Raw genomic sequence first — 27493 nt, forward strand, 5'->3', positions numbered from 1 at the left:
AATAATTACTCCAATTGCCCTTTAATAAATGTATATGGTACTAAAATAATGTGAAAAGGGTGTGAAAACAACCTTTTATATATTTTTTTAGGAAAAATAAGATTGATAAATAGGCCCCTTAGGGTGATACAGATTTACCTGAATGACAACTGAACCTGAATTCTGTAGATTGTATGCTGTATGAACAAGGAGAGTAGGAAGGGATAGTCACCAAATACTGTTATTCTATACTGTGAAGTGTTGTAGATAGTGCACCACATCTGTCAGTGGGATAGTTGCTTTTCATTAGCTATGTGAGTTTAGGGGGTAAATTTGCTAAGGGTTGATTTTCAGTTCCATTCTATTTTATGGTGATTTTGAGGTGAATTGATGATTTTGACAATCAGGTATTTACAAAAGGAAAAACCGACTCAAAATCCCCAGACATTAGACTTCACACATAACTAGAATTTCAAATAGACCATTGGTACTTCCCCATAGCCATCAGTAGAAAAATCTTATTTACTAACAGTCGATTCCAAAATCGACCCAAAATCATCATTTTATTTATTTATTATTTATTTATTTCCAGTTATTTATATAGCGCACACATATTCCGCAGCACTTTACAGAGAATATTTGGCCACTCACATCAGTCCCTGCCCCAGTGTAGCTTACAATCTATATTCCCCATCACATGCACACACACATACACACTAGTGTTAATTTTTGTTGGGAGCCAATTAACCTACCAGTATATATATTTTTTTTCCGTGTGGGAGGAAACCGGAGAACCCGGAGGAAACCCACGCAAGCACATGGAGAATATACAAACTCCGCACAGGTAGGGCCATGGTGGGAATCAAACCCAAGACCTCAGTGCTGTGAGGCAGTAATGCTAACCATTACACCATCTGTGCTGCCCGTCATTTGTCAGTATACCCATGAGAACAGTTCTTTTTTTATTTTAAATCATATAGAATTGTCTGAAAATGTAATATGATGAAACAAAACATGTAAGAGAGGCATGTGGTGCACTTTGGTTGTATAAATCAGGCATTTAGGCATAGCAATGAGTTTTTAAAAATTGTGGAAATGCAAATTAGCACTGAGATGAAGGTGTTTGTGGCTAATATAGTGCATGTGACATGTTTTGGCCAATAGGAATGCTTATGTATGATTTTGGTTCATTTTTTTGGGTTCTATTGAGGGTGAATAGAACACATTTGGAACTTTAAATTGAGACCAATGACTGGTACAGATCAGCAATTTGAATCTCTTAATTAATTTTAAAAAGGTATGCAATAAAAGTTATGTTTCCACAAACAACTTCACAAACCCCTAAGTGTAATGTAATTCTGGAATATCTTGATGGAATTATTAAAATAGAAAATATACAGGGATCACATAAATTATGTGAACACAGATTGTTCTAATATGGGAATTTCTACTCCCCTACCTTTTTGGTCACTTTTCCATTCTCATGCTTCTCAACCTATCTTCTGCCTTTGACACTGTTGATCACCCACTCCTTCAAACTCTCCATTCCATTGGACTCTGTGAATCTGTCCTCTCATGGTTTCCCTCTTACCTCACTGACTTTTCTGTCTCTACCTCTAACTTCACCTCCGCTCTTCCTCTACCTGTCACTTTCCGCAAAGATCCATCCTTGGGTCCCTCCTCTTCTCCCTCTACACCTCCTCTCTTGAAAAACCTTTCCTTCCATGATCTCATTACCTCTGTCCTCATTCAGGTCTCTTCCTACCACTCTGCCATCTCATACTGGATGTCCCTATGTTTTCTGAAATTAAACATGTCCAAAACTAACTCATTGTCTTCATCCCTTCAAAAGCCCCATACTCTCCACTCTCTCTCTCTTGCTAAAGCCTCCTTCCTGTGTGCCATTCTTGACTCCTATCTTAACCACATGTCTCCCTCTTGCCATGTCCACCTATGAAACATCTCTAAGATCAGATCCTTTATCACCCCTGATGCCATCAGAACCCTTATCTCCTGTCTCTCTCTGATTTAACCTATCCTTAACATAGCTACCCACTGCATTTTCCTTTCTAACAGCTCTACATCTGTCTCCCAGTCCCCATATGCAACCTTCATTGGCTCCAAATCCCCTTCTGAATTAAATTTTAACTCCTGACCCTCACTTATAAAGGATTTTTTTTTTCACTCTGTGCCCTCCTACCTCTCTAACCCCATTTATTTCCACAGTACCTCCAGCCCCCTCTTCTCTTCCTCTGATTGCAGCCTAAACTCCACCCTGGTTATCTCTTCTCATGCCAGCCTCCAAGATTTCTACTGCTCAGCTTCCCTCCTCTGGAACTCACTTCCTCACCTAGTCAGAGTGCCAATCTCACCATCTTTAAACATTCAATCAAAACAGTCCTATTCATTTGATCCTACAGTACCACCCCTACCCTTGGCTCTCCATTATAATGTTGTCCTTCTATTCTCCTCAGTTCTCCTCTTCTCTTAGCATGTAAACTCTTATGGCCAAGGCCCTTCTTCCCCATGTTCATACTTTGCACTATCCTTGCTTCCAGTGCTCATTATCTCTTGCCTCCTAGTCCCTATCAGTAACTCTGACTCTGTGTGCTTGCCCATCGCTGGGTACAGTTTCCCTGAGTATTGAACATTCTACCGCTCCCTGAGACTCACCTAAACTTACCTATCAGGATGAATGGAGCTAGCCAGCACTCGCCATTGTCCACGTCTTACCTATTTTATCAGTTTATTGCTCTGTATTGTTCAAAAGATGTATCAACGTACATGTACATGGTGCCTTAAAAATAAAAGATCATAAAAATAACAAAATGTTTTTTCTCCTACCTTCCACTTTATCTGGGTCAGATGATTCAATTGTTTCAGAAAGTGAGGATGATAAACTGGAGGCCACCTCCTTGGGGGTGTCATACGTGTACCATTCTGTAGAAGAGAGAGTCCAGTCAGAGATACATCAATCACTTTTTACCACTGAGGAGTGATAAGTACATATCTTCTTTCATGGTACGTGTAAGCACACAGGCTCCTTTCCTGGAATCACCAATGCACACCTTATTATTATTATTAATAATAATAATAATAATAATAATAATAATAATAATAATAATAATAATAATAATAAAAGTATGGCTTCCACACTTATTGTTCCAATTTGTTAGTGGAGGATGCTAATTATCACTAGTCTAGTCTTCATTTCCCCACCATTAAGGACTGTTTTAAGCCTTTAATGTATGTATAAGAGAATAATCTACTTGTGTATTATTTATTGTTTTTATTGCATTTTGAGATGGTTTTAAACAATTCACTGATCACCAGCATCTGTGATCTGAAACACTCCCTGTTTGATACATGGTTCTATATACTGCAAAGTATATAAAAAAAAAACTCCCTATGAGTCGAAACATGTTGCCGCAGACAGGGCTGTAAATAGGGGTTGGGGTGCGGTGTCACCACACAGGTGAAAGAACGGGATGCAGTCAATATCCCCCCCCCCCAAAAAAAAACAGTACAAACACACCATAGAATTTAAAAGTTTATTACACACTCACATATACTTACCTTCTGCCAAATGTTGATGTCCCCTTGTGCAGTAGGTATCCCACGGGTTTACTTGTGAAAAAAAATCCAATACTCACCTACCTCCTGGCGTAGCTTCAGTCCCCTTCTCCTGTAGGCTCCACGGGTACCTGATCCATACCAGATATGTAGAGATGTATGTGTTAACATACATCTCTACCATGCTGAATGACAGAGACCGAGTGGTTTCTGGCATTCTTCGGTGCCTCCAGCCAATCAGAGGCCACTCTACAGTTAGCGGCTGCTGATTGGCTGTGACCCACATGCTGTTGACTGTCAGACATGTCGGTCACAGCCAATCAGAGGCCGCTCTGCAGTCCCGGAGCATGACAGAAGCCTGCTGTGCATTCAATGCGGTAGAGATGTCTGTGTTAGCACAAACATCTCTATATGTCCGATGGCTCAGGTACTCTTTTTTTTTGCCAAGTCCCATGGAGCCTACAGGAGAAGGGGACCGAAACTACGCCAGGAGGTAGGTGAGTATTGGATTTTTTTTCACAGGTAAACTCTTGGGATACCTACTGGAGAAGGGTATGTGAACATCTGGTAGAAGATAAGTAAGTGTGAGTGTGTTAGATGTGTAATAAACTTTTACTTTCTATGATGTGTATGCACTGTTTTTACTATTTTTTTTTACAGTGGGAGTACAGGTGCCGGCCGCCTGCTGGCACCTGTAGTTCCACTGTAAAAAAAACAATAGTATAATTCTAAATTGCACACTATTACCCCTGCACCCACCGGCCAAGGGTGCAGGGAAGAGCGCTGGGCTTCAGCATAAGCCTAGGGTGCTTGGGAGAGGGGGGACCCTTTTTTAGGGGGTTCCTACTTCCCCTGAGATCACTGACTTTGGCTGACTAGCTTGGGGTGTTAAAAAGGTCCCCTGTCTGTGGCATTACACCACCGCTAGAATTGAGTCCAGTGCTGGTTTTAAAAAAAGGGGGAACCCCACGTCATTTTTTTCCCTGTAATTTTAGAACCAGGACTGGCTCAGGAGCCCGGGGCTGGTTATGCTTTTTGGGGGGGACCCTACGTAATTGTTTTTTTTTTTTTAAACATTAGCTCTTTAGATAGTTATTACAGGCAGAAACATACACAGATCACACTGATCTGTGTATGTTTCTGCCAAACTCGCAGCTCAGAGGGCAGTCTATTTAAAACTTCTAAGGAGGACCTAGTTTGCTGAATTACACCCGTCAGTATAATCACGATTTTTGGTAAATTCCCTAGTTATATATTTTCCATGGATAGTACTTGCGAGTTTGGCCAATGGTGTATTTATTCATGATTGCATAATCCCACCGGAGATTTTCAAATCTCTCTCGAGTTTTCCTTTAGTAAATTTGCGAGTTTAAAAAAATTGAAAAACACACCCGAGATGGCAATCTCAACCAAACACGGTTCTTAGTAAATTTACCCCTTACTATTATTATCTCACATCACTTTCAGGTAGGGTTACCACAAACATTCCCTTTTTTTTCTTTCTACTTTGTTATATTAAATTGGGGGTACTAACCAATCAGCGCCCCATTTATCAACGAAGACAAATATCAGCACCATTTTTTGTTTAGCATCACTGTGATATAAACGAAAAATCCACTGGTATTTACCAATACTTACCCTTCCGGCAAGGTCCCGCAAAGTCCAGCAAAGTCCTCATTATCTGCGAGGCCCTCCGCTGGGTTGCTGGCAGCCTAATACTGCCAATGACGGGGCTCCAGTGTAATGCGTATGTGCGATGATCCGTCTGCGCATGTGCATGACATGAGGACCCGGCAGTGCCTGGTAAGGCTTCGCTGAAGCCGGAAAGGCAGCGCCGGGTCCTCATTGCCGTCAATGGGGACTGCATTGCTCTCTGCATCTAAAAATGGCGAGAACGATGGTGTGACAAATAGCGGTAATCTTAGATTACCGCTGTTGTTAAATCCAGAAAAACAAGGACATAACCCATTTAGCGAGTGCTAAAGGGGTTATGCTTCATTGAAAAGTGGGGACTGTGTTTTAAAAATTACAGTTAGGAGCTGAGTAGTTAGTACAGAGCTTTGCTAAGCCTTGTATAAAGATAAAGTGGACGGAGATAAAGTACCAACCAACCAGCTCCTAACTGTCAGTTTTCAAACACAGCCTGTGACATGGCAGTTGGGAGCGGATTGGCTGGTACTTTATCTCTGTTCAATTTATCTCCATCCAAGGTTTAGTAAATAGACTCCCTTATCTTTAAATGTTCTTGTATTTTACCTGTGTAATTATTTAATAAACCTTTAAGATAATACACTAGATTGCACTTTTTTTCCATATATCACACATAGGGGTCTATTTGCTAAGCAGTGTTAGGAGACAGATTGAAAAGTGATAAGAAAGTGATAAGGTGCCAGGCAATCAGCTCCCAACTGTCATCTCACAGGCTGTGTTTGTAAAATGACAGTTGGAAGCTGATTGGCTGCCACCTTATCACTTTCTTATCACTTTTCATTCTGTTTCCTAACACTGCTTTGGTAATAGACCCCATAGTGACTGTTGACTTAATGACTACATAGCGATAAAGCACAGAGGGGGAGATGTAACAAGTAAACTAATTGGTTGCTTTGGGCAACTTCTCCACATTTTTTCCTGCTTGATACTGTACATGTCTCCCAGAATCATTTGATGAGGAGGAACACCCTGATCTAATTTCCAGCTCCATCGTCAGCTGACAGAACTTGGACTTGTTCTGCTTATAGGGCCTGATTCAGAGCTGAACGCTCTGACCAGAGCGTTCGCTCCGAATCAGGGCCCTCCGCCCTGAAAATGGAGCGGCCTCCTGGCCGCTCGCATAGCTGTGGGTGACCACCCACAGCATATGCGAGCGTCCATGATGATGGTCGTGATGGTCTTGACCATCGCGACCTTCGGGCTTGCGATGGAGACCCTGTGGTAGGGTCTCGCTGCCGCAAGCCCTGTAGTGATTTTGGCTCTATCAGAGCCAAAATCACTCCCACTGACATCACTAGTGATGTCAGTGGGGCCGGCTTCAGACGGTAGGCGTTCCCATGGGAACGCCTCCGTCTGGCAGGCACGCCCCCGGCACGCCCACCAAAGGGGTCGTGCTGTCAATCAACATCGACAGCACGCCCCCTTTGGTGCGAGACCCAGAGCAATGGAGAGCCCGTCGCTCGCTGGGTCTCACGCATGCGCACGACGGAGCTCCCTCCATTGTGCGCATGCGCTGTGGGGAAGCATCGACCTGCTTGCGAGCGTCCTGACGCTCGCGAGCGGGTCTGAATGACCCCCATAGTGCATACACACAGTCAGATTTTTCTTCAGATCTGAACGATAACGATTTAAAAAATCGTTCAATCGTTCATATCTGAAGGAAAATCTGACATATCTGACATATCTGTCAGATCTGTCAGATGAACGATTTGAACGATGCGCGTTCCCGATGGTCAGATAACGATATCTGACATCTGATGTGTTTGCAGTCAGACTTGGACGATTCCATTCATTTTAATGCAGTCAAAAATCGTTCAAACCGTTCAAATCTTTGGTAAAATCATTCAAATCGTTCAAACCATTCAATCGTTCATCTGACAAATCTGGCCGTGTGTACGCTCCATAAAGCTGCATACACACACAACGATTTTGTTACCAACGATTTTTATGAACGATTATCTGTCAGATTTTTTAAAGTGTAATGAACGATTTTTTTGAACTACAAACAATTTTTGCATATTCCCTGACTGAACTACAAACTACAAACGTGAACGTGCATGAACGATAATCGTTCATCGTTTGACTCAGAAAGTGAACGATTTTTTTAAACGATTATCGTTAAACGATATCGTTTAACGATAATCGTTCAAAAAATCGTTGTGTGTGTATGCAGCTTTATACTTCAATATGGACACTTCAAATATAGAAGATACAATTTACACCTTAGGCATCGAACTGATCATTTATGAATATTCAAAAGGTGCCAATGTCCCCAGGCTTTTCACCGTTACTTGCCACTAACACAATCCCCGTGTTTTTTGCTTATTACTTCAAAAATGTCGGTGGCGTTGGTTTTATGTTATTTTTAGCAGCAAGTTTGGCGTATTTCATAAAGTCTGATATTTGTTTATCTAGATAATTATAATAAAGTTTTATGTATATATTATATAAGCGTCCTATTATTTATAGCCTCTTACCCCTGCAGGATGGTTGCGCTCCTGACCAATGCTTGCTCTCCGTACATTGCCTCTTGCTAGAGCCGAACATCTTCATTCCATCCTGGCATTCATAGGTCACACTGTTCTCTATGTTATAAGACGTGCCTATTTTAACTGTCCCGTATGGGATTCCTGGGTTGGGGCATTCTCCCTCTGTGTGACGAGAGGTGTAGAGGAAGAATAGAGAGACAGGAGGAAGAGAAACGTGAGAATGAAAATGGAAAGAAACAACCTAAAAAATTGTTTGTCAATGTACACGATTCTTTTATACTTTACATACAATGGAATGGGCTTTACTCAAGTCAGTCTGAGACATAATTATCGATTTTTAATTTTTTTTTTATCTCTGTGACCTATTCACAAACAGTCGTGACTGTAAAAGGCAGCCTGCGACTCCTTCCTGGGTACCACTCCCTCCCTGTACCTGGCTGAGATGAGACTGGAGGAGCAGCTTCACTAATATTACAGAAAGTGCTAAAAACTGCAACACACTTTGGAAATATATATTGAAGTTAATGGGCAAATTGGGATAACTCGTTAAAATTGATAGAATTGGGAGGTATGCACAGTCCTGTATCCTGCTTCTCTTTCTTGTGTATAGGTATACTGATGTGTCCACAATCCACATACATCTCACTACCCTGAGCGTTAAACAGCCCTTCTAGATGTGCCATGCCATGGTGCGACTCGGAAGAGCAGAGCGCTTTTCGTGCAACTTTTTACCTTAAAATGCGCAGTGTTCACAAATTCACAATGTGATGCAAATGGGACGAACAAGCAGCTTCTGCTGATAAGAATGATATGCGGCATGGCTATACTCTGTGTGCAACTGCGGGTGTATATGCACTGAAGGTAACAATTTGTACGAAAAGACGCTCGGTGCTACCGGGTTGCACAGTGCCCACGCGTTATGTTTAACACAACTTGTAGCGCACGGAGGCAAGATGTATGTGGACACATCTGTATTTATAACTTTTACAGGGTGTCTGGTGCACATGGGCCCCTTACACCCATAGTATACTTACCTTGTGCCAGCAAGGTCCCTCCACGGTGCCATTTTCCCAGCGACATCTTCACGAGCCTTTACTCTCTTCTGTGCATGTGCCATCTTCCCGAATATCACTGGGAAGATGGTGCCTTGGAGGAGGAGGATGGACCTGCTTGCAAGCACAAGTAAAGTTGCAGGAGTTGGCGGGGGAGAGGGGGCGGGCGCTGCTCAGAGGAGCGGGCCCATATGCAGTGGTGTTAATACGCCCCTGTACTTGCAAAGTGGTTCCGAATTTGGACATTCTCACATACATTATGTCACAGTATGGCCCCTTACATATTATACCACAGTAAGGCCTCTTACACATTATGCCACAGTAAGGCCTCTTACACATTATACCACAGCATGGCCCCTTACATATTATGCCACAGTAAGGCCTCTTACACATTATACCACAGTAAGGCCCCTTACATATTATGCCACAGTAAGGCCTCTTACACATTATGCCACAGTAAGGCCCCTTACACATTATGCCACAGTAAGGCCCCTTACACATTATGCCACAGTAAGGCCCCTTACATATTATGCCACAGTATGGCCCCTTACACATTATGCCACAGTAAAGCCCCTTACATATTATGCCACAGTAAGGCCCTTTACACATTATGCCACAGTAAGGCCCCTTACACATTATGCCACAGTAAGGCCCCTTACATATTATGCCACAGTAAGGCCCCTTACACATTATGCCACAGTAAGACCTCTTTTACATTAAGCCACATTAAGGCCCCATCTCCCTTCTCTTACCTGCCAGGGCCGTGCAGTGGGTGAGCTCGGAGTGGCTCGGGGTGGGGCTGCCACACCCTGGGGAACTGTCAGTACTGCCGTCATTGTAATGTGGCGCTGCTCTCGAACCAATTGGAGCTCATGGACTGTCAGCCTCTGCTGATTGGCTGCCGGTCCGTGAGCACCGATTGGCTTGCGACCACCACCACATTAGACTGACTGTGTCTCTGTGCCTCTCAAGGCCGGGATGCGACTCCAAACAAGAGCAGCAAACCTAGCCTCCCGACAGCCTCTCCCTGGCACCCCCTAAAGACCAGCAACAGGGTCACGTGCCCCCTTAGCCCCCCCATAGTTGCGGCCCTGGCACTGCCCTACTGAGAACAGGGGAGTAAGTGAGGACACACACATTGTACATAACCGTGTCACTCGTTCCTGAATTGAGAAAAGGGGTGTTACACTTACAGTACCTTGATTATCACATATAGTGAGTTTCCCGCTCCATTTTCCATTCTCCAGGCATGTGTGACTTCCTGGGCCAAACATTTTAAATCCATCCCAGCACTCAAAGTTCAGGACGTCGCCCACCAAAAATTTTCGTTTGCGAGGAAAGCTTTCTCCACCCTCAAACATAGCCGGTCTGGGACACTGAACAACTATTTCGGTTAAAAAAAAGAATAATAGGATTAGATTGCATTGAATGAAAAGTGAATATAATTCAAATGGGTGTCTACAGGAATTTTGGAGAGACGGGGCAGAAACTTAGTACTTAAAGTGGATTCTTTACCTTTCTTCAGACATTAATAGTAAAATGAATACAACCTTCTGAATAGCTAGGAATCACTGACACTGAATCATCACTGCACCTCTGGGTGTACATAATAGGTCCAGTATAAAGCAAGAAGACACAGCTTGTTTGCTGGGTTCCAAGCCTGACACACATGGTGGATTTGTAACTTGCAGCTATCTCACCTGGCATTGTGTTTAAAGAGCATGTATCCCTCCACATACCAAAACTAGAGCCACATGTCTATGCTGGTAGTGAGTGATACAATCTGGGTTCCACTGAAATTGCTGCAACCAGCAGTAGACTTTGTCACCTAGGGCAGATGGCACTACAGTAAGGAAACCAGCAATCTTGGGTTCCCCCACCATATTTCCAAACCAACATTAGTGCGATCTATAAGTGTAGTCCCCGGGGGGGGGATTGTTCCAGGGAAAAAAATGCAGGCTAACGGAGGGGTGCACTCACTGGGGTGCTGTTTCCAGTTCTACTCTTTATCTAGTCACCAGTTGCAGCTTTTCATAGCTACTACCAAATCTAAGGAGTTTGGGAAATATTCGAATGGCAAATGATGCACGACCCACAGACCTGAACTGAGCTGAAGAAGCAGGTTTGTTTTGGAATTGTTTGGTGAGCGGATTCAAATTAAAAAAAAAAAATTTTGGTCCAGTCACTTGGAAGTGGTTCAAGCAATTGATAGCGTGCATTGTTTTTGCCAGCTGCTTGCATCCTTGAGCATAGGATTCTGCACTGCTGGGGTTTTAATATAATTTTTAAAGCATAATATGTCTTTAGTGTAGAGGACTCTGTTGCAAACACTCTTTATAATGTACTCAGGGCCTGATTCACTACGGAACGCAATATAGCGTACTCACGCAGTTACACTAATCCATAGTGATCACAGTGATAAAGTGAGGCCTCAGAGCTAGTTCATTTCAGGCAAATTGAAGTAGTGAGACCAATTAAATGGCAACGAGAAGGTGACATATAACCCCTATAAAACAATTTGAAGAGCATTTCTTGGTATGTGACAGCTGGAAGAACCCATTAGAATATAGAAGTGCCTTTAGAATTGTTGATTCGCTAAGATCCAGGAAGTGCCTCTGCCAGCGAGTTATGGCATTTTCGTAATAACCACTGTAATAAGGAGTTTTCAATATTTTATAAAATAAGGAAATAGCTTCTCTGGAAAAATATGGGGACTGAAGAGCCATGTCTAGCCGATTTGTCCAGTCCATGGGAGAGAGAAATGAAATTACTTTGGATATGTAATGCTGTGCCTGCAAAAAGGCTAAATTATGAACCTGTATAAAAGGAAATTTAATATGGGCTTGAGAAAAAGAAAGTACTCGACGTGCATCTAAATTTGTAAGATGACAAATTATATTTAGACCATTAGAAGCCCACAAATTGAAAGGAGAGGAAGCCAAGCCATTCTGAAAATCTACATTCCTTAATAATGGAAGGAACAAAGGGACAAACAGAGAAACTCTGTCGCTCCGGAGCTCGCTACAAAAGGGCGGCTGTCGATGTTGATCGACAGCTCACCCCTTTTTGTAGGCAGGCTGGGGGGGTGGTTTCCAAAACGGAGGCGTTCCTTTAGGAACATCTACCGTTTTATGGGCGGCCGCACTGACATCATCAGTGATGTCAGTGGGTAGTTTCCTGCTCGATCAGAGCAGAAAGCTCCCTGGGGCTTGCGAGTGCCCAGACCCAACCTTAGGGTCTGGTCGCAAGCCCAGATGGTCGCGATGGTGATCACCATCGCGACCATCACCCTGGTCGCTAGCTAAGCTGTGGGTGGTAACCCACAGCTTAGCTTGTGACCAGGAGGCCGCACCAAAAAACTAGAAGCGGCCGCACTCATTCAGAGAGAGCGATCGCCTCTGAATGAGGTCCAAAAAGTGAGAGGCATTAAGTTTCCATTTATTACGGATAGTATGCCAAACTGACCATACCGACATTAGGAGAAGATTATCCAATAACTCCAAAGAAATTTCAGATTTATTTAAATGTAAAAATATTTTCAAGAAAGGATTTTGCTATTAAGTAATTAGAATATAAACTGGAGTGTGAAATCCGGTCTTTGATTTGTCTACAAACCGCTGCTTGATTATATATTTCCATATTTGGAAAATGAATTCCCCCTTCTGATTTATCAAATTGTAGTAATTGAAGACTAATACGAGGTCTTTTACCTTTCCAAATAAACTGTCTAAACGCTTCATCAATCCGGCTAATATCCACTTTAGTGAAAACTACTGGCAAAACTTGTATAGGATATAATAGTTTTAAGGTAACCATTTTTATAAGATGTGCTCTATATAGGATAGGACAATTGTAGGTATTGCCAATCTTCCAATTCCTTAATAGCTTTGTCTATGATATATTTGATATTAAGAGAATACAGATTGTAAATATTTCTGGGAAATCTAATCCCCAAATATGGGATGTCAGTGTCTGCCCATTGTAATCTACCAAAATCTAGATTATTTTTAGTAATGGAATTATTTAGGGCCATGGCTGTGGATTTAGAGTAATTTATGGTAAAACCTGAAAATTTGACAAAATCGTCCAATTTTGAAAGAAGGGGAGCCAGACTGTCACATGGATTTGAAATAAAAATTAAAAGATCGTCAGCAAAAGCTGAGACTTTTACTTCTGTTTGTCCTAAGGAAATACCTTTAAGAAGGGGCCAAGATTGTAACACTCGCAGCAATGGATCCAATGCCAGGTTGAAAAACATAGGGGACAATGGACAACCCTAACGTGTTCCTCTAGACATTTTAATAGAGTCACCAAATAAACCATTAATTAAGAGTTTTGTATGAGGAGAAGTATAGAAATATTTAATCATGTCTATAAAAGAGGAACCGAATCGCTAATTTGTAAAATTGCATATAAATAAGGCCATAGAACTTTGACAAGTATTGGGTGAGTGATGGTGAACAGAGGAAGAGTACAAAGCCGCCACCGCTAAATGAACATTTTGAACTATATATCTACCATGGGTAAATCCAGTCTGATGCAGTGACAAAAGGGAAGAAAGCATAGACTGTAAACGGCTTGCAAAAATTTGGGCTAAGATCTTATAGTCTTGATTGAGGAGGGTAATATGACTGTAAGAGGAGACAGATTCTGGGTCCTTATTAGGTTTTAATAGTATAATTGTATATGCATCATTAAACATAGGATATTGAACAAGTCCTTTCTGAATTTGTTGATAAACATGTGTAATGGAGGGGATCATTTCCTCTTTTAAAATGTTATAGAAATTCCCATTAAACCCATCAGGCCACGGTAATTTGTTAATTCATAGACTAATAATAGCACGTACAATTTTTCCCTCGTCTTTCTCAGCATTAAGAATTTCCCTTTGTTCCACAGACAGTTTAGGTAGCTTGGCTTCTCTAAGGGAAAAAAATTAGAATATTGGATCTATTGGGGACTCTGCATAAAGAGAGGCAAAATGGGAATTAAAAATTTGAGATATGTCAGCAGTTTTGGTTACACAAACATTATTTTCTGAGTCCAATAATTTTGTAATGAATTGCTTTTTTTTGTTGTTGCTTTACCATGTATGCTTAGATTTTACCAGACTTGCCACCATGTCGGTAATATGTGTTTTCAAAACAGTGATTCCTTACATGTACTGTACCAAGTCATTGAAAATGTTACAGTGGCACTAACTATACAGGTGTCAATAGAAAAACTCAGGAATGTGATAGCAAAATGGCTTATCCCATTAAGACTCTCCTCAGGATTTAACATTTCCAATAACATTGTACAAGCATTACAACTGGTTGAATTTCAACACGTAACATGTTTGCGCACACAATAAACTTGGTAGCTCAGGATTTCTTAAGAAATGACAAGTGCAAGCAGGACATGCTGACTGTGGCTTGAAAACTTCTGGACATTTTGGCATTCAGCAACTTCATATAGAAGATTGCACTGGCTGCAACAACAGTTCCATTTGCCATGCCACTAACTAGAATTTCACCCTTTATATTCTTCAGTGACTGGAGGAATAGCAACAAGCCATCCAAACGTACACAAGAAACCATGACAAAGGGAGAGGGGATGTAATGTACCTTAGTCCAGCACAATGGGGAATACTCTCTGTTTTATGCAAGCTACTGAAACCATTTGAAATTGTAATGAAGTGAGTTCAGACAGTGCCAGCCTGAGTCAGGTGATTCCCTTAATTAAACTACTGGAAAAGCAGCTAGAGAAGCTGAAGGAGAAGATTAAATGAAGTGATTTCACTAAGTATATTGGAATTGTAGAGTTTTTTATTTGCTTCGACAGTACCAAAGGGTTTGCAACATTTTGCATTGGATCACTGCATTTTGGCAACCATGCTTGATCCCAGGTTTAAGTTATACGTAATGTAATTCTTTCCAGCTGAAACAGATGTTAAGAGATGCAAAGAACTTCTTGCAAGCAAGTTTTCAACTCAAGTGGCACATGACACGATGGTGTCTCTTGCAAATTCTGCTGCCAAGAAACAAACTGACCTTTTTCAAGAGACCTACTGGACCTACTAAATAAAATAAATGAGTCATCTCAGCACACCAGAGTAAAACAACATTATGACATCTGGACAGGCTTAAAATAATTGTCCACAATTATTAACATCTCTACTGTGACTCAATCGGATACAGTAAGCATCAAAAGAAAGGTGGAGGATTACTTATTAAGACAAGATACAATTTAGCATGTCTCAGAGTACCTTTGAATACTTTGAGAAAATAAAGGGAATTTGGAGAGCCTTGTGCAAACTAGCTTTTTACTCAAGCTGCCCACCCTCTAGTGTGTACTGGTAAAGAGTGTTTAGTACAGCTGGGAACCTTGTGAGCAGTCAGCGTAGGAGGCTACTTCCAAAAATGTGGAAAAAATTAACTACAAATTCTATGAGGAAAACATTTGCCACATTTGCCTTAAGCCTCCGATTTAGTTTTTGAATAATGAAAACATTCTACAGGATCATATAGTTTATTTAACTGCTATCCTATCAACTGTACACTATGTTTCACAGAGGCGGCTCCAGAGGGGGGGACTCTAGAGGTGGCTTAGGTCCCACTACCACCAGCTGACAACCTGGCCTGCCTGTGTGTGATGCAGATACTTACTGATCTCAGCATCTTCTCCTCAGTGTGTATGCAGAGCCCAGCAGCATGGTCACTGCTCTTAGCCTCCTTTCTCCTAGCTGCAGCCAACCCATCATTCAAACTTAGCTGAGGACTAGCTGACAACATGACAATGTCTCCCTGTGACCATGTGTTGTCACAAGGCCTCCTCCACCACCAGCATTGTGACTGCTCCCTCCCAAGCACCTCAAGCTCTCTCCCCACTTTGAGTGATATCATTGAGGTACAGTACCCACCATTATTTTTATTTTTATTTTTATTGTTTGGGACACATGCCTCACTGCAGAGATTACCCTGAGAGGTGCCAAGAGGGGGTGGGAACAGCTGCCCTGGTCCCCACCAGAACCAACCACCCCCTTTGGTGCCCTTGAGCAGAATCAGAGCATAGGAAGAAACAGCCACTTACAGGGCACAGAAGAGAGCCAGCAGAAAATGAGAAGCATCCAGTAGTTGCAGAGCTCAGGAGAGAGCCAGCAGAATCAGAACATGGGAAGAAACATCCAGGTATAGGGCACAGGAGAGAGCCAGCAAAACATGAGAAGAATCAGTAGTTGCAGAACACAGAATAGAGCCAGCTGAGGTAGAGAATACGAAGTAACAGCCAGTTACAAAGCACAGGAGAGAGCCAGCAGACCATAAGAAGGAGCCAGTAGTTGCAGAGCACAGGAGAGAGCCAGCAGAATCAGAACATAGGAAAGAACAGCCAGTTACAGGGCACAGGAGAGAGACAGCAGAACATGAGAAAGAGCCAGTAGTTGCAGAGCACAGGAGAGAGCCAGCAGAAAGAACAGCCAGCTACAGGGCACAGGAGAGAGCCAGCAGAACATGAGAAGGAGCCAGTAGTTGCAGAGCACAGGAGAGAGCCAGCAGACAATAAGAAGGAGCCAGTAGTTGCAGAGCACAGGAGTGAGCCAGCAGAATTAGAACATAGGAAAGAACAGCCAGTTACAGGGCACAGGAGAGAGACAGCAGAACATGAGAAGTAGCCAGTAGTTGCAGAGCACAGGAGAGAGCCAGCAGAAAGAACAGCCAGTTGCAGAGCTCAGGAGAGAGCCAGCAGAGCATAAGAAGGAGCCAGTAGTTGCAGAGCACAGGAGAGAGCCAGCAGAAAGAACAGCCAGTTGCAGAGCACATGAGAGAGCCAGCAGAGCATAAGAAGGAGCCAGTAGTTGCAGAGCACAGGAGAGAGCCAGCAGAATCAGAATATGGGAAGTAACAGCTAATTACAGGGCACAGGAGACCCCTCGGTTAGTATTGCAGCTACAGAAGTAGTTGCATTACTTACCTCTTCCCTGTCGGCTCAGCTACAGCTACGACCCGAGGTCATGCATGCGCACAGCCGCCGGGGAAGTAGTGAGGATACGGCGGAGATATCTGCTCGGATTTCTATTTGCATCCCCGGAACTCCTTCCTACAGGAAGGATCGTGGATCCAAGAAAAAGTGCCATCTGAAAATGTAGCTTGTTCTCGCAACATTCAAATTCTGAAAACTTTCAGTTTTCGGAGTTTGCTGAATATCAGGTGGTCCATTTGGGACCCCTGATAATGACTGTCCCGGTAACTTAAATATGCAGAACGCAGCGTTTCCGCATGCTTACCGGGCAATTTAGTGTTATGAATAGGCCCCTGAGTCTGAGTTGGACGCATGTGCAGACAAAATTTTCCATGGCATGTATAGAGTGGTAATGAGCCCTGGGTGAATATATAAAGTGTACACAACAGAACATAGGCAACAAAATGCAGTCAACAATGAATGTATAAAGAGACTTCTTGTGTATACTTCCCTTGATGGGTTAGATTTCAGTATTGTAGAAGATTTCCAAACATAAAAGGAAAATGAGGAACAGCATGGTGTGATGCCATTAAACAGAGTGAAATAATGCCTTAAAATATAGGCAGAAATAACATATATTAATTTATTGGAAAAAAAATTAGCTCAAATGAAAACTTGACAGAACAGAATAGCTCATATAGGGTGTGAGTATACCGGGTGGTCGACACACGATCTCTAGGTTTTCCTGAATCCACTGGGCTGGGAGATTACACAGGAAAGGAGGAGAGTACTTTATAACACTACCTTTATTGCAGAGTAGAATCCATTAATTATCACTACTGCAACTGATAGTCAACACATATATTATTAACACAGAGCTGGGAATTTACCAACATGCCAGGTAGTTACCAGCCCCACTTTCCAGAGGCAGTTACTTGAGATCTATCCAGTCTCACCTAAGGATATCGGGCCTGATTCAGACCCGCTCGCAAGCGCATAGCGCTCGTAAGCGGATTGATGGCCGGGCAGTGCGCACGCGCGAACCCAGCAGCGAGCGAGAAGTCACTCGCTCCAGGGCTCGCAACAAAACGGGGCGGCTGTCGATGTTGATCGACAGCTCGTCCCATTTTGTAGGCGGGGAGGGGGGGTGGCTGACCAAACGGAGGCATTCCTGAAGAAACGCCTGCCATTTGTGGGCGGCCCTACTGATATCACCAGTGATGTCAGTAGTGAACTTCCTGCTCTATTAGAGCAGGAAGTTCACTGGGGCTTGCGATGGACGAGACCCTACCACAAGGGTCTCATCGCAAGCCCGATGGTCGGGATAATCGCGACCATTGCCAGGCCACTCGCACAAGTTGTGCGAGCGGCCTGGAGGATGAACCCAAAAAAAACCCAACGCCCATCAGACCTGCGAGCGGGTCTGAATCAGGGCCATACAGCTGTTTTAAATCCTCCCGCTTGCTGGCTACTTCTGGTGATCACTGGGTTTCACTCCTGGGGTAGAGCCACTTTACCTATTCCTGTGGCTGCTCAAGCCCTCCCCCAAATGGGTTCTCACAGGATCCCTGAAGAACTGGGAGAGATCAACCTTTCACCTCCAGTCCAGTCCCCCTCTGTACCTCCCTCACATCTCTATACTCCCTCCTTCTCCCCTCTGCTGCCTGGTGTATGTGGAGTATGATTATTTGTCGGGTGTGATGTAATTGATGATATCAGATGGGCAGGTCAGTCTTTTATACTGTGGCTGGGGATTGTTGATGAGTACTTTTGGGAATAGTTCTTTCTCCCACCGTGGTGTCTGCTGGACATCGACCTGAATGCCGGGTGCCATTTAAGACTCTGCAGTGTCTCTATCTAACTTCCACTAACCCAAACAAAAAAAACACCCTGTGGATTAACTAAACGAGAACTGCATGAACTAGGTATGTCTGGTAGGATGCAGTCCACAGTCCACGTGCTGGATTTTCACACAGAGCATTATAAAAAAAAATTATTCAAATAGAACACACTATGAACAATAAATATTCATATTAGCTCATAAGAGCAAACAAAAATATGCAAATAAGCTCATCACTACTTCTTAGACCGGCGTAGTACAGCATTTAGCTGTCTCCGCTGCGGTCCTCCTCTGCAGGCAGTCAGCCGGGCAGCGCTGAGCACTTGGTCTTAGAGCGCGGTGCTGCTCCGGCCGGTGACAGGCAGGCTAAGTGGTGCCTGGGGAGGGCTGTACGGCAGTGCGGGCGTAACGTCGGAGGTCGCGCCGTGCAGCCCCACTCCAGCCCACCCCCACAACTGCGTCTGAACTCTGCACGGACCCTGCCTGAAGCCCGCGGAGGTGAGCAGACAGGAGGGTGACAACTCAAGTAGGATAAGTCAAATAATGTTTACTTTTTCTTTAAGTGTGGTGCTGCGGGGCTGGTTGTGGGGGGCACACTATTAAATGATATATATATATATATATAAATATATATATATATATACATACACAGCATATCTGTATGTATGTATACTATATGTATGTATATATATATATATATATATATATATATTAGGGATGTGCAGGCTCGGATAGGTTCGAGTTTGCACGTGGAGTTCGGATTTTTCCCTCCAAAAAAACGGAACTCAGAAAGAGGCAAAACGTCATCTTACATGGACGAACATCATCATTCCTGGACTTTTGTCCAGGAATGATGATGTTCGTCCATGTAAGATGACGTTTTGCCTCGTTCTGAGTTCCGTTTTTTTGGAGGGAAAAATCCGAACTCCACGTGCAAACTCGAACCTATCCGAGCCTGCACATCCCTAATATATATATATATATATATAATCTATATATATATATATATCTTTGATCACTGATCTGGGCCCCCACGAATTTGTTGGTCAGTGGCCCTGAAGCTCATACTGTACAGAGCAGCAAACAGTAGGCATTGTAGCAGATGAATAGCAAAGCTCAAACTCGAAAACTAACAATAATTGGAAAAACCAATCATCAGTATAGTGATTCCTTGCTAAGGAAGCTCGATTAGATATTTTATAAATGAGCACAACAAATCCCTATTCTTTTATTGGAAATATATTAAAAGCTAATTTTTAATTACACTAACAAATCATTTACATACAAAAGAGTGCCCCACGAAGGAATCACTATACTGATGATTGGTTTTTCCAATTATTGTTACTTTTTGAGTTCCAGTTACTCGATTCCAGGGAGCACTTCCAGCATATAAAATATATTTTATGATAAAATTATGACATAAGATATGATATATATGGTACCTATTGCTGGTTTTACTTTTAGATGTGAAATATAAGAGTGGTTATTATTCCTGTGCGGGATATTCTGGTTTCTTTGGAATAAGAATAGCAAAGCTCAGCATTGAGTTGCACACAGGGTGGTTCTGGAAACAACTTTATGTCTAACTGCCTGGAAGATGTCCTTTGGAGTGGGGGGAGCTAGTAAGCAGCAGCCCTGAAGCGTTTCGAGCATAAGCTCTTTCTTAATGCTTTGCATGCTAGTGTGGCTGTGTCCGGTTATATAGATGAGTTCAGTGATTCACATGGAACGGAAGTTGCATAGACTGCAACTTCTGGTTAGCGCCATTACCAAAAATCAGCTGCTACATCCGGTTCTCTGTATATAATGTGGAGGGGTCCATCCAGACTGGATAATACAAGGCACAAAGTTATCCTTCCAATGGGGCCATGTAAACTGGGTTCTGGTTAAGCACATGGACCGGAAGTGGGTGGTGCCTAGATTTCTGGTGGGATCTGTAACCCGAAGTAGCTGGCAACTATGGGTGAGAACTTTTTAGCAAGAGGTAATAACAAAGAAAAAATCAACCAAGTTAAAAATGATGATCTAAACACCAACAGAGATCTTCTTCTTACACCCAAAACCTTCAGTCCACAGAATGTGAATGAATGGGCCTTTATCACCAAATATGGTTCCCAACACATCAAATTTTAAAATATAACGTCACTGGCATGTTTTATAGAAAGACTCTATTCCAGGGGTTCCCAACCACGGTCCTCAAGGTACACTAACAGTCCAGGTTTTAGGGATAGCCATACTTGAGCACAAGTGACTTAATTAGTACTACAGTTATATTGATTTAACCTTCTGTGCACAATCATGGATATCACTAAAACCAGGACTGTTAGTGTGCCTTGAGGACCGAGGTTGGTAATCACTGCTCTATTCTATCAAGCGTTTTACATCGGGTATAGTGTAATTTCCCCAGAGAGCTGATTTGTACATTCTAAAGTCTTGCTCTAATACTTATTCTCAATTTTCCATGGCAGCCTACTTATTAACTTATGCTAATGTATGTATCCGCCTGTGTATGCCATACATCTGGGCATCTGCACGTGGAATGCTGTCCTGCCCACTGTTTTTCCTTCTACAGACGGCATCACTTACCCACTCCATGCTGGGTGCAAAAGATCGGTCTGAAGCAGGCACCCCATCTTCGTCTGCATGCTGTATAAGTTGGCTTCCATGCCCACCATGTGTCCGCATGGTCGCTGCCCAGTTACTGCCTAGAAATGTCCATTTCATGGAAGAGTGGTTCGATCTACCAGTCCGCACTTGTGATATCCATCCATGGGTGTATGCCTGATCCAGTGCACGCACAGTCACCGGTTTTGTTTGCTTTTTTACACGGCGCATACGCAATATGGTGAAGTATGCAAGATCCCAGGAGAAATTCACTAGGAACTGAATTAGAATCAGGCCACATATCTATGGGAAAAATGCCAGCGGCGCCATTTTCCTGGTGTTTTCTGTAGTATCACCCTGCACCCACTACAGATACGCCCCTGGCAGTGGCAGGGCACACTAAGGAGCAGTCAGTTGCAGAGCACCAGAGAGAGTCAGAAGTGTATAACAAGGACCAGAGAGATGTAGCGCACGGGACGGAGCAGAGTATAGCACAAAAAGCAGCCAGGTACAGTAGAATTGGTGCAAATAAGGGAGTAAGCATTGATGGAGGGGCAGTAGAGGAGGATAGAGGTTGGTTACCTTTGCATACAGCCTTTATATGCTCTTTCTTCCAGCGGCCATCCAATAAGCACTCACGTGAGTAGGCTGGGTGCGGGTACATTCCCTTGGGACAACTGTACTTCACCACACTGCCAACATTTCTTCCATCACTCACTGTGTAGTTGCCATCGACAATGGCGGCTTTGCTGAGGTCACATTCAGCTACAGGGGCAGCGATGGACACTAGGAGGAAGAGAGAGAGACTGTGTTACTATAATGGAGGAATAAATGAAACTGATTAGAGATATAGGGCCTGATTCTAAGTTGGGAGCAAAGCAAAAATAGCAAGTAACTTAGGGGTCAATTTACTAAAGTGAGAGTTTTTAGAAGTGGAGATGTTGCCCATAGCAAAAAATCAGATTCTAGCTATTATCTTCTAGAAGGTGCTAGTAAATTGTTAAGTAGAATCTGATTGGTTGCTATAGGCATCACCTCCACTTCTGAAAACTCTCACTTTAGTAAATATTCCCCTTAGTATCTGGAACAAACCATGTTGCACACAAGGGGTGCAAATATATATTTTGTTTTGCTCGCACTCAAGGCTACCCGATTAAACAGAGCGATTGTCTTGATTTTTATATATATATATATATATATATATATAAAGACCCGATGGGCCGGCTTCAGTGGCACTTGGAGATGACATCACTGCAGACCCGGCTCCGGTGTGAAAGGCGCCGACTTGGGAATATCCTCGGTCAGCGCCGCAGTCTGAAAGGGGAAAGTTCCGGGTATGATCCGGATTGGAGCCGTTCCAACCCCTGGTTCAGACCCGGAACTTTGGTATAAAAAAAATATAACTGTATATGGGGAACACCAACAGAGCTGTTCCAGGGGCGAAGATGAAATAAGCTGCTGCGGCTGCCAAATGGTACCAATTAATTGCTGCCACAGTAATACCACTTTTACACCTAAATTCCGGGTCTGACCCAGAGTTGGAACAGGGTTCCAATCCGGATCAGACCCGGAATTTAGCCGGCGCCGATCCAAGATATTCCTGAGTCGGCGCCGTTCACACCGGAGCCGGGTTTGCATAGACCCGGCTTTTCCGGCGTTGAAGTGGACGCTTGGAGATGACGTCATCTCCAAGCGCCACTGAAGCCGGATCAGCCGGTATGCGGTGCGCTCCAGGTCATTGTGACCCGGAGTGCGCCGTTCACACTGCAGGGTTTCACGGGTTACTCCCGTGTTAAATCCTGCAAGTTATCTGGGTTGGTTTGCCGGGTCACTCGACCCGGCGATCCAACCCTCTCCCCTTTTACACCAAAGAGCTACCTGGGTTAACCCTGCAATAACCCGGGCTTTAGCTCCGGTGTAAAAGGGGTATTAGTGAGAGTAATGGAGAGTACTTGTAGAAAACCAGGCAATCGCCGTCAGTGGAGATCCCAATAGATGTGATGGTCCTACATGCAGGGATTGTGGTGCTGTTCGAAATGTAATATCAGTGGTAAACTCCTCGACATAAATCAGCAGAAAACACCTGTATCCTTAAGGCATTTCACCGCACAGGTCAGCTTCTTCAAGAATCAAGTGTATACGAGGTGGAGACCAGTGTGAATTATTATATAGGCACATGATTTCAGCTGTTAGCAATTGCTCTAATTATCTTAAAGAGCAGCATTGCTCTGCCTATATTGAAGTAAGTAATCTCCAATAGTTACCTGAAGATAATGCATAATCTATATAAAATTGCAAGACATAAAATATAAAATAAAAAACAAATAAATATATACATACCTTTACAGCTGTTACATTTATATTACAAATAGTATCATTCTGTTAGTATCATTAAAATAGTTCATTGACTGACGTGCTATCAGAGACTCAGCTATTAAGAAATTTGTGGGTATAAGCCTTCAGTGTTCTCATATGAACTGTTGAATAATCCATCAAACAGAATATACTACCAGTGTACATTTTCTTAGTATTCATTATTATATTATAGTTCCTATTATTCTGAAAATATTATATTATTCTTAACATTTTATTATTATTATTATTAATTTAGTATTGCTTTAATATTATTTTTACTCACGAGTGAGACATCTGTATATAGAGGAAAATATGTTTACACAACAGACACTGTACAGGGAATATAACAGCCAGATAACCTACATGCAGCTTGCATCTATAAAACAACCCAAATAACCCCCTCCCCCCAAAAAAAGAAGAAATATCTGAATATAACAAGGGGGGGCATGAGAAACTCTAAATCGATTGTCTCATTGAGTCCTTGGGGTTTAAGAGTTTGCATTTTCAAAATCCATACAGCTTCTTGTTTGCATAACTCTCTAAAACGATCACCACCTCTGCAAGTATTAAAAATGTGTTCAACTCCTACCAGACACAAGCCTTTGGGGTCTCCTCTACCAGACACAAGCCTTTGGGGTCTCCCCTACCAGACACAATCCCTTTGGGGTCTCCCCTACCAGACACAAGCCTTTGGGGTCTCCCCTACCAGACACAAGCCTTTGGGGTCTCCCCTACCAGACAAAAGCCTTTGGGGTCTCCCCTACCAGACACAAGCCTTTGGGGTCTCCCCTACTAGACACAATCCTTTGGGGTCTCCCCTACTAGACACAAGCCTTTGGGGTCTCCCCTATCAGACAAGCCTTTGGGGTCTCCCCTACCAGACACAAGCCTTTGGGGTCTCCCCTACCAGACACAAATCTTTGGGGTCTCCCCTACCAGACACAAGCCTGGTCGTCAAAATCCAGATGCCGGCATCCCAACAGGGTTAGGATACCGACACCTGTTGGTAGGTATTCTAACCCTCCCCCTCTCCCTAATCGTAACCCTTCCTCCCTGGTGCCTCAACCTAACCTCCCCCTTGTGCCTAAGGGCCAGGCAAGAGATAGGGGAGGCCAGGAGATGCTGGGGATGAAATAAGAGGAAGTTATAAGTGAGAATGATAATAAACAGAAATTTGACCGGCCCCATCAGCACCCCCTGGCCTGTGATGCCCTGTGCGATGGCATCGACCGCACTACCCTAGCTACGGCCCTGTGCCTAACCTCCCCCTCCCCGCACCCTAAACTTAACCCTACCCCCTTAGTGCCTACCCCTAGCCCTTCCCCTAGTGGCTAACCATAATCCTAAGTCTAACCCTCCCCCCAACCCTGCTACTTAGGTTCGGTATCCCGGTAGTCGTGATGCCGGCGCCAGGATTCTGACACGTGTTGGGATTCCAGTGCCGGTATTATAAGCGCTAGCTTCCCGCATGCCGGGATACTGAACATATCCCGTTCTACCGATATAATGAAAATTGCATGGACATCCTAACAGGTATATGACATAACTGGAATTGCAATTAATAAAAGAAGATATTAATTAGTTTTTAGATACTGTGGAAAAGACCATCTTAGTTCTATTAACATGTGAGCATGTAGTGCAGGTGTGCCAAGTGCTGATTCCAGGGGACATTGATGAGCTGCATACATGGGGCCTGATTTATGGGTGCAACTAGGGCGCACTTTGCCGTTAGTGTGTAGACAGATTGCCGCCTATTCACAGGTGAGTGCATGCAAAGATCCGGCAAATTCAGAGGGATATGGGTGGTACAAATGTGGCTTTTTGGGGGTGGGGCGACGACATGGTCTGTTTCACTATATGGGGGCATGCCCTAGGACCACCTTGCGGCATTAGCATATTAGCTGCATGGTATTGCACAGTCACTGTTTACTAAGACGCAGCAGCAGTGCAATTCCGTACAACAATAACTATGGCACACAGTAAAGGAGAGATAGGCACGTGACTAGGAAAACTGGATATGCAGATGGAGCAGAACTAAGGCCTTCATTCAGAGGCGGCCGTACGGTCTACAACCGCACGGCCGCCTTGATGTTTGGCCAGTACGCATGCGTGAGACCCGCTACGACCGACAGCGCCGGTCGTAGCGGCTCTCTTTCCAAAGGGGGCGAGCTGTCGATGTTGATTGACAGCTCGCCCCATTTGGAAGGCGGGCCGGGGGGTGGCAGCCCAAACGGAGGCGTTCCCATGGGAACGCCTACCGTTTGGGGGAGGCCCCACTGACATCACTAGTGATGTCAGTGTAGAGCTTCCGGCTCTGACAGAGCCAGAAGCTCTCCGGGGCTTACGACAAGTGAGACCCTACCCTAGGGTCTCGGCGTAAGCCCCGATGGTCGCGATGGTCTCTGACCATCGCGACCATCACCGGAGCGGTCGTTAGAGCTGTGGGTGTAAACCCACAGCCTAATGACCGAAACAGAGGCGGGCGGTCAGGATGCAAGCAGCCGCCCAGTTTCTGAGCGACCGCTTGCATCCTCCGACCGCCTCTGAATGAGGCCCTAATTGTAGTCAGTGTTGCACAACAGCACAGAAAACCATTTAGAAATAACTTGAACAACCCAAACTTATCATGACTAAATACATTACAGATTTGTCATAATTTTTTTTTACTTGGTTGGAGTGAGGTAACTCTAGATAAGGAATCCAAAGTGGAAACATGTTTTGTTATGTGGGAGAGCTACGTATCCACTGTCTGTCTTTGGAAATGACTGAGGTGACAAATACATTATTGCCTTAAAAATACTTCATGGTATTTATTGCGCAGACTACACAATGATTCACCCATAGAGATTGATTCCACCAATGCCTGACATACAGTGGTTGTGGCTGTGGTGCCTTTATGGGGGGAGTTAAGAAAGAGCATTTATTTTTGTTTTTTTATTTATTTACTTTTATTTTATTTTTCTATGGTCATTACTATTATAACTTTATGTTTTTTTGCACTAAGTGTTTCTTCAATAAGGATTTGTACTATATACCTTATACTACCCTAAGGGGGTCCTCCAAGGCACTGTCAACCAAATTGTAATGTCAAACTGTTATTGTCTTACTATATTTCTCATAAGTGTATCACTCTTTGAAACAATGATTGTAAAATGTGGCTGTTATGTATTAGGTATAAGGCATTTCATGCATATAATGCTTCAATATAAACAATCAATTTTTTTTTTACTTAAATGTCACAGGATTCCTCACTGTGTTACTTACCTGCTATTTGGCTGAGGAGAAGCAGAGGTAACATCCTGCAGAGTGTATCCGATCTCTCACCAACCCACTGACTGTACGCACCCCTCTCCTCCTGTGATAGAGATGTCCCGTTTACCTGTTAGGGATCAGGTACTGTGAGTATATGAGGAGGTGGTGGACAAGTGAACTTTGAGAGGGGACGATAAGGTGAATTTCAGTGAATTTGAAAATAACAAAATGTGGTTTCCCAATATGTGTTTACAGAGGAGGATGGTGGGAGATCAGATTACACAATTACCCAGTGTGAGAACACTGGGCTTATATGTAGCTCTCTTGCCCACTCAGCTTGCTGGTCTGCCTGAATCAGCTTTATGTGTTAGCCGAGGGAACCAATACCTCAGTGAGTTTGGAATCACTTAAAGACAACTGTAAAATGTAACAACACTTTTAGTTCATATCAAAAATATATCATGTAGACGTGACACCTTTTTGCCAGAGTCTTCTGGGCGATGGCATGTGTGTAAGTGCAGGGTTGTTATGGTGATGCTTCTCAACTTTTATCTTCCTTTGTATCAGTGCCCCCAACCAAACCTTGACACGGGGCTGTATTAGGGTAATTTCCGGGACCAGAATACCTGGGAGAGATTTGGGGATCCTCCTGCAGTGGCGTAACTAGGGTATTTGGAGCCCAGGGCAAATATAAAATGGAG

At 43.5% G+C, this 27493-nt stretch overlaps 1 protein-coding gene across 1 annotated transcript in view; it reads right to left on the reverse strand.

Annotated features, from left to right (window-relative positions):
* Nucleotides 1–26964, reverse strand: part of LOC148506609 (complement factor B-like) — a 77848-nt gene extending 50884 nt beyond the window's left edge. The window contains exons 1-5 of the mRNA XM_088446570.1: nucleotides 26805–26964; nucleotides 21768–21971; nucleotides 10002–10187; nucleotides 7740–7913; nucleotides 2824–2919 (exon numbers count right to left, since the gene is read on the reverse strand). Coding sequence (XP_088302696.1) covers nucleotides 2824–2919; nucleotides 7740–7913; nucleotides 10002–10187; nucleotides 21768–21971; nucleotides 26805–26838 — 694 coding nt within the window. The 5' untranslated portion in view covers nucleotides 26839–26964. The remainder of the gene's footprint in view (nucleotides 1–2823; nucleotides 2920–7739; nucleotides 7914–10001; nucleotides 10188–21767; nucleotides 21972–26804) is intronic.
* Nucleotides 26965–27493: the final 529 nt, after the last annotated feature.

This window comes from Taudactylus pleione, unplaced genomic scaffold (assembly GCF_031769625.1).
Source record: "Taudactylus pleione unplaced genomic scaffold, aTauple2 ptg000400l, whole genome shotgun sequence".
NCBI classification, from domain to species: Eukaryota; Metazoa; Chordata; class Amphibia; order Anura; family Myobatrachidae; genus Taudactylus; species Taudactylus pleione.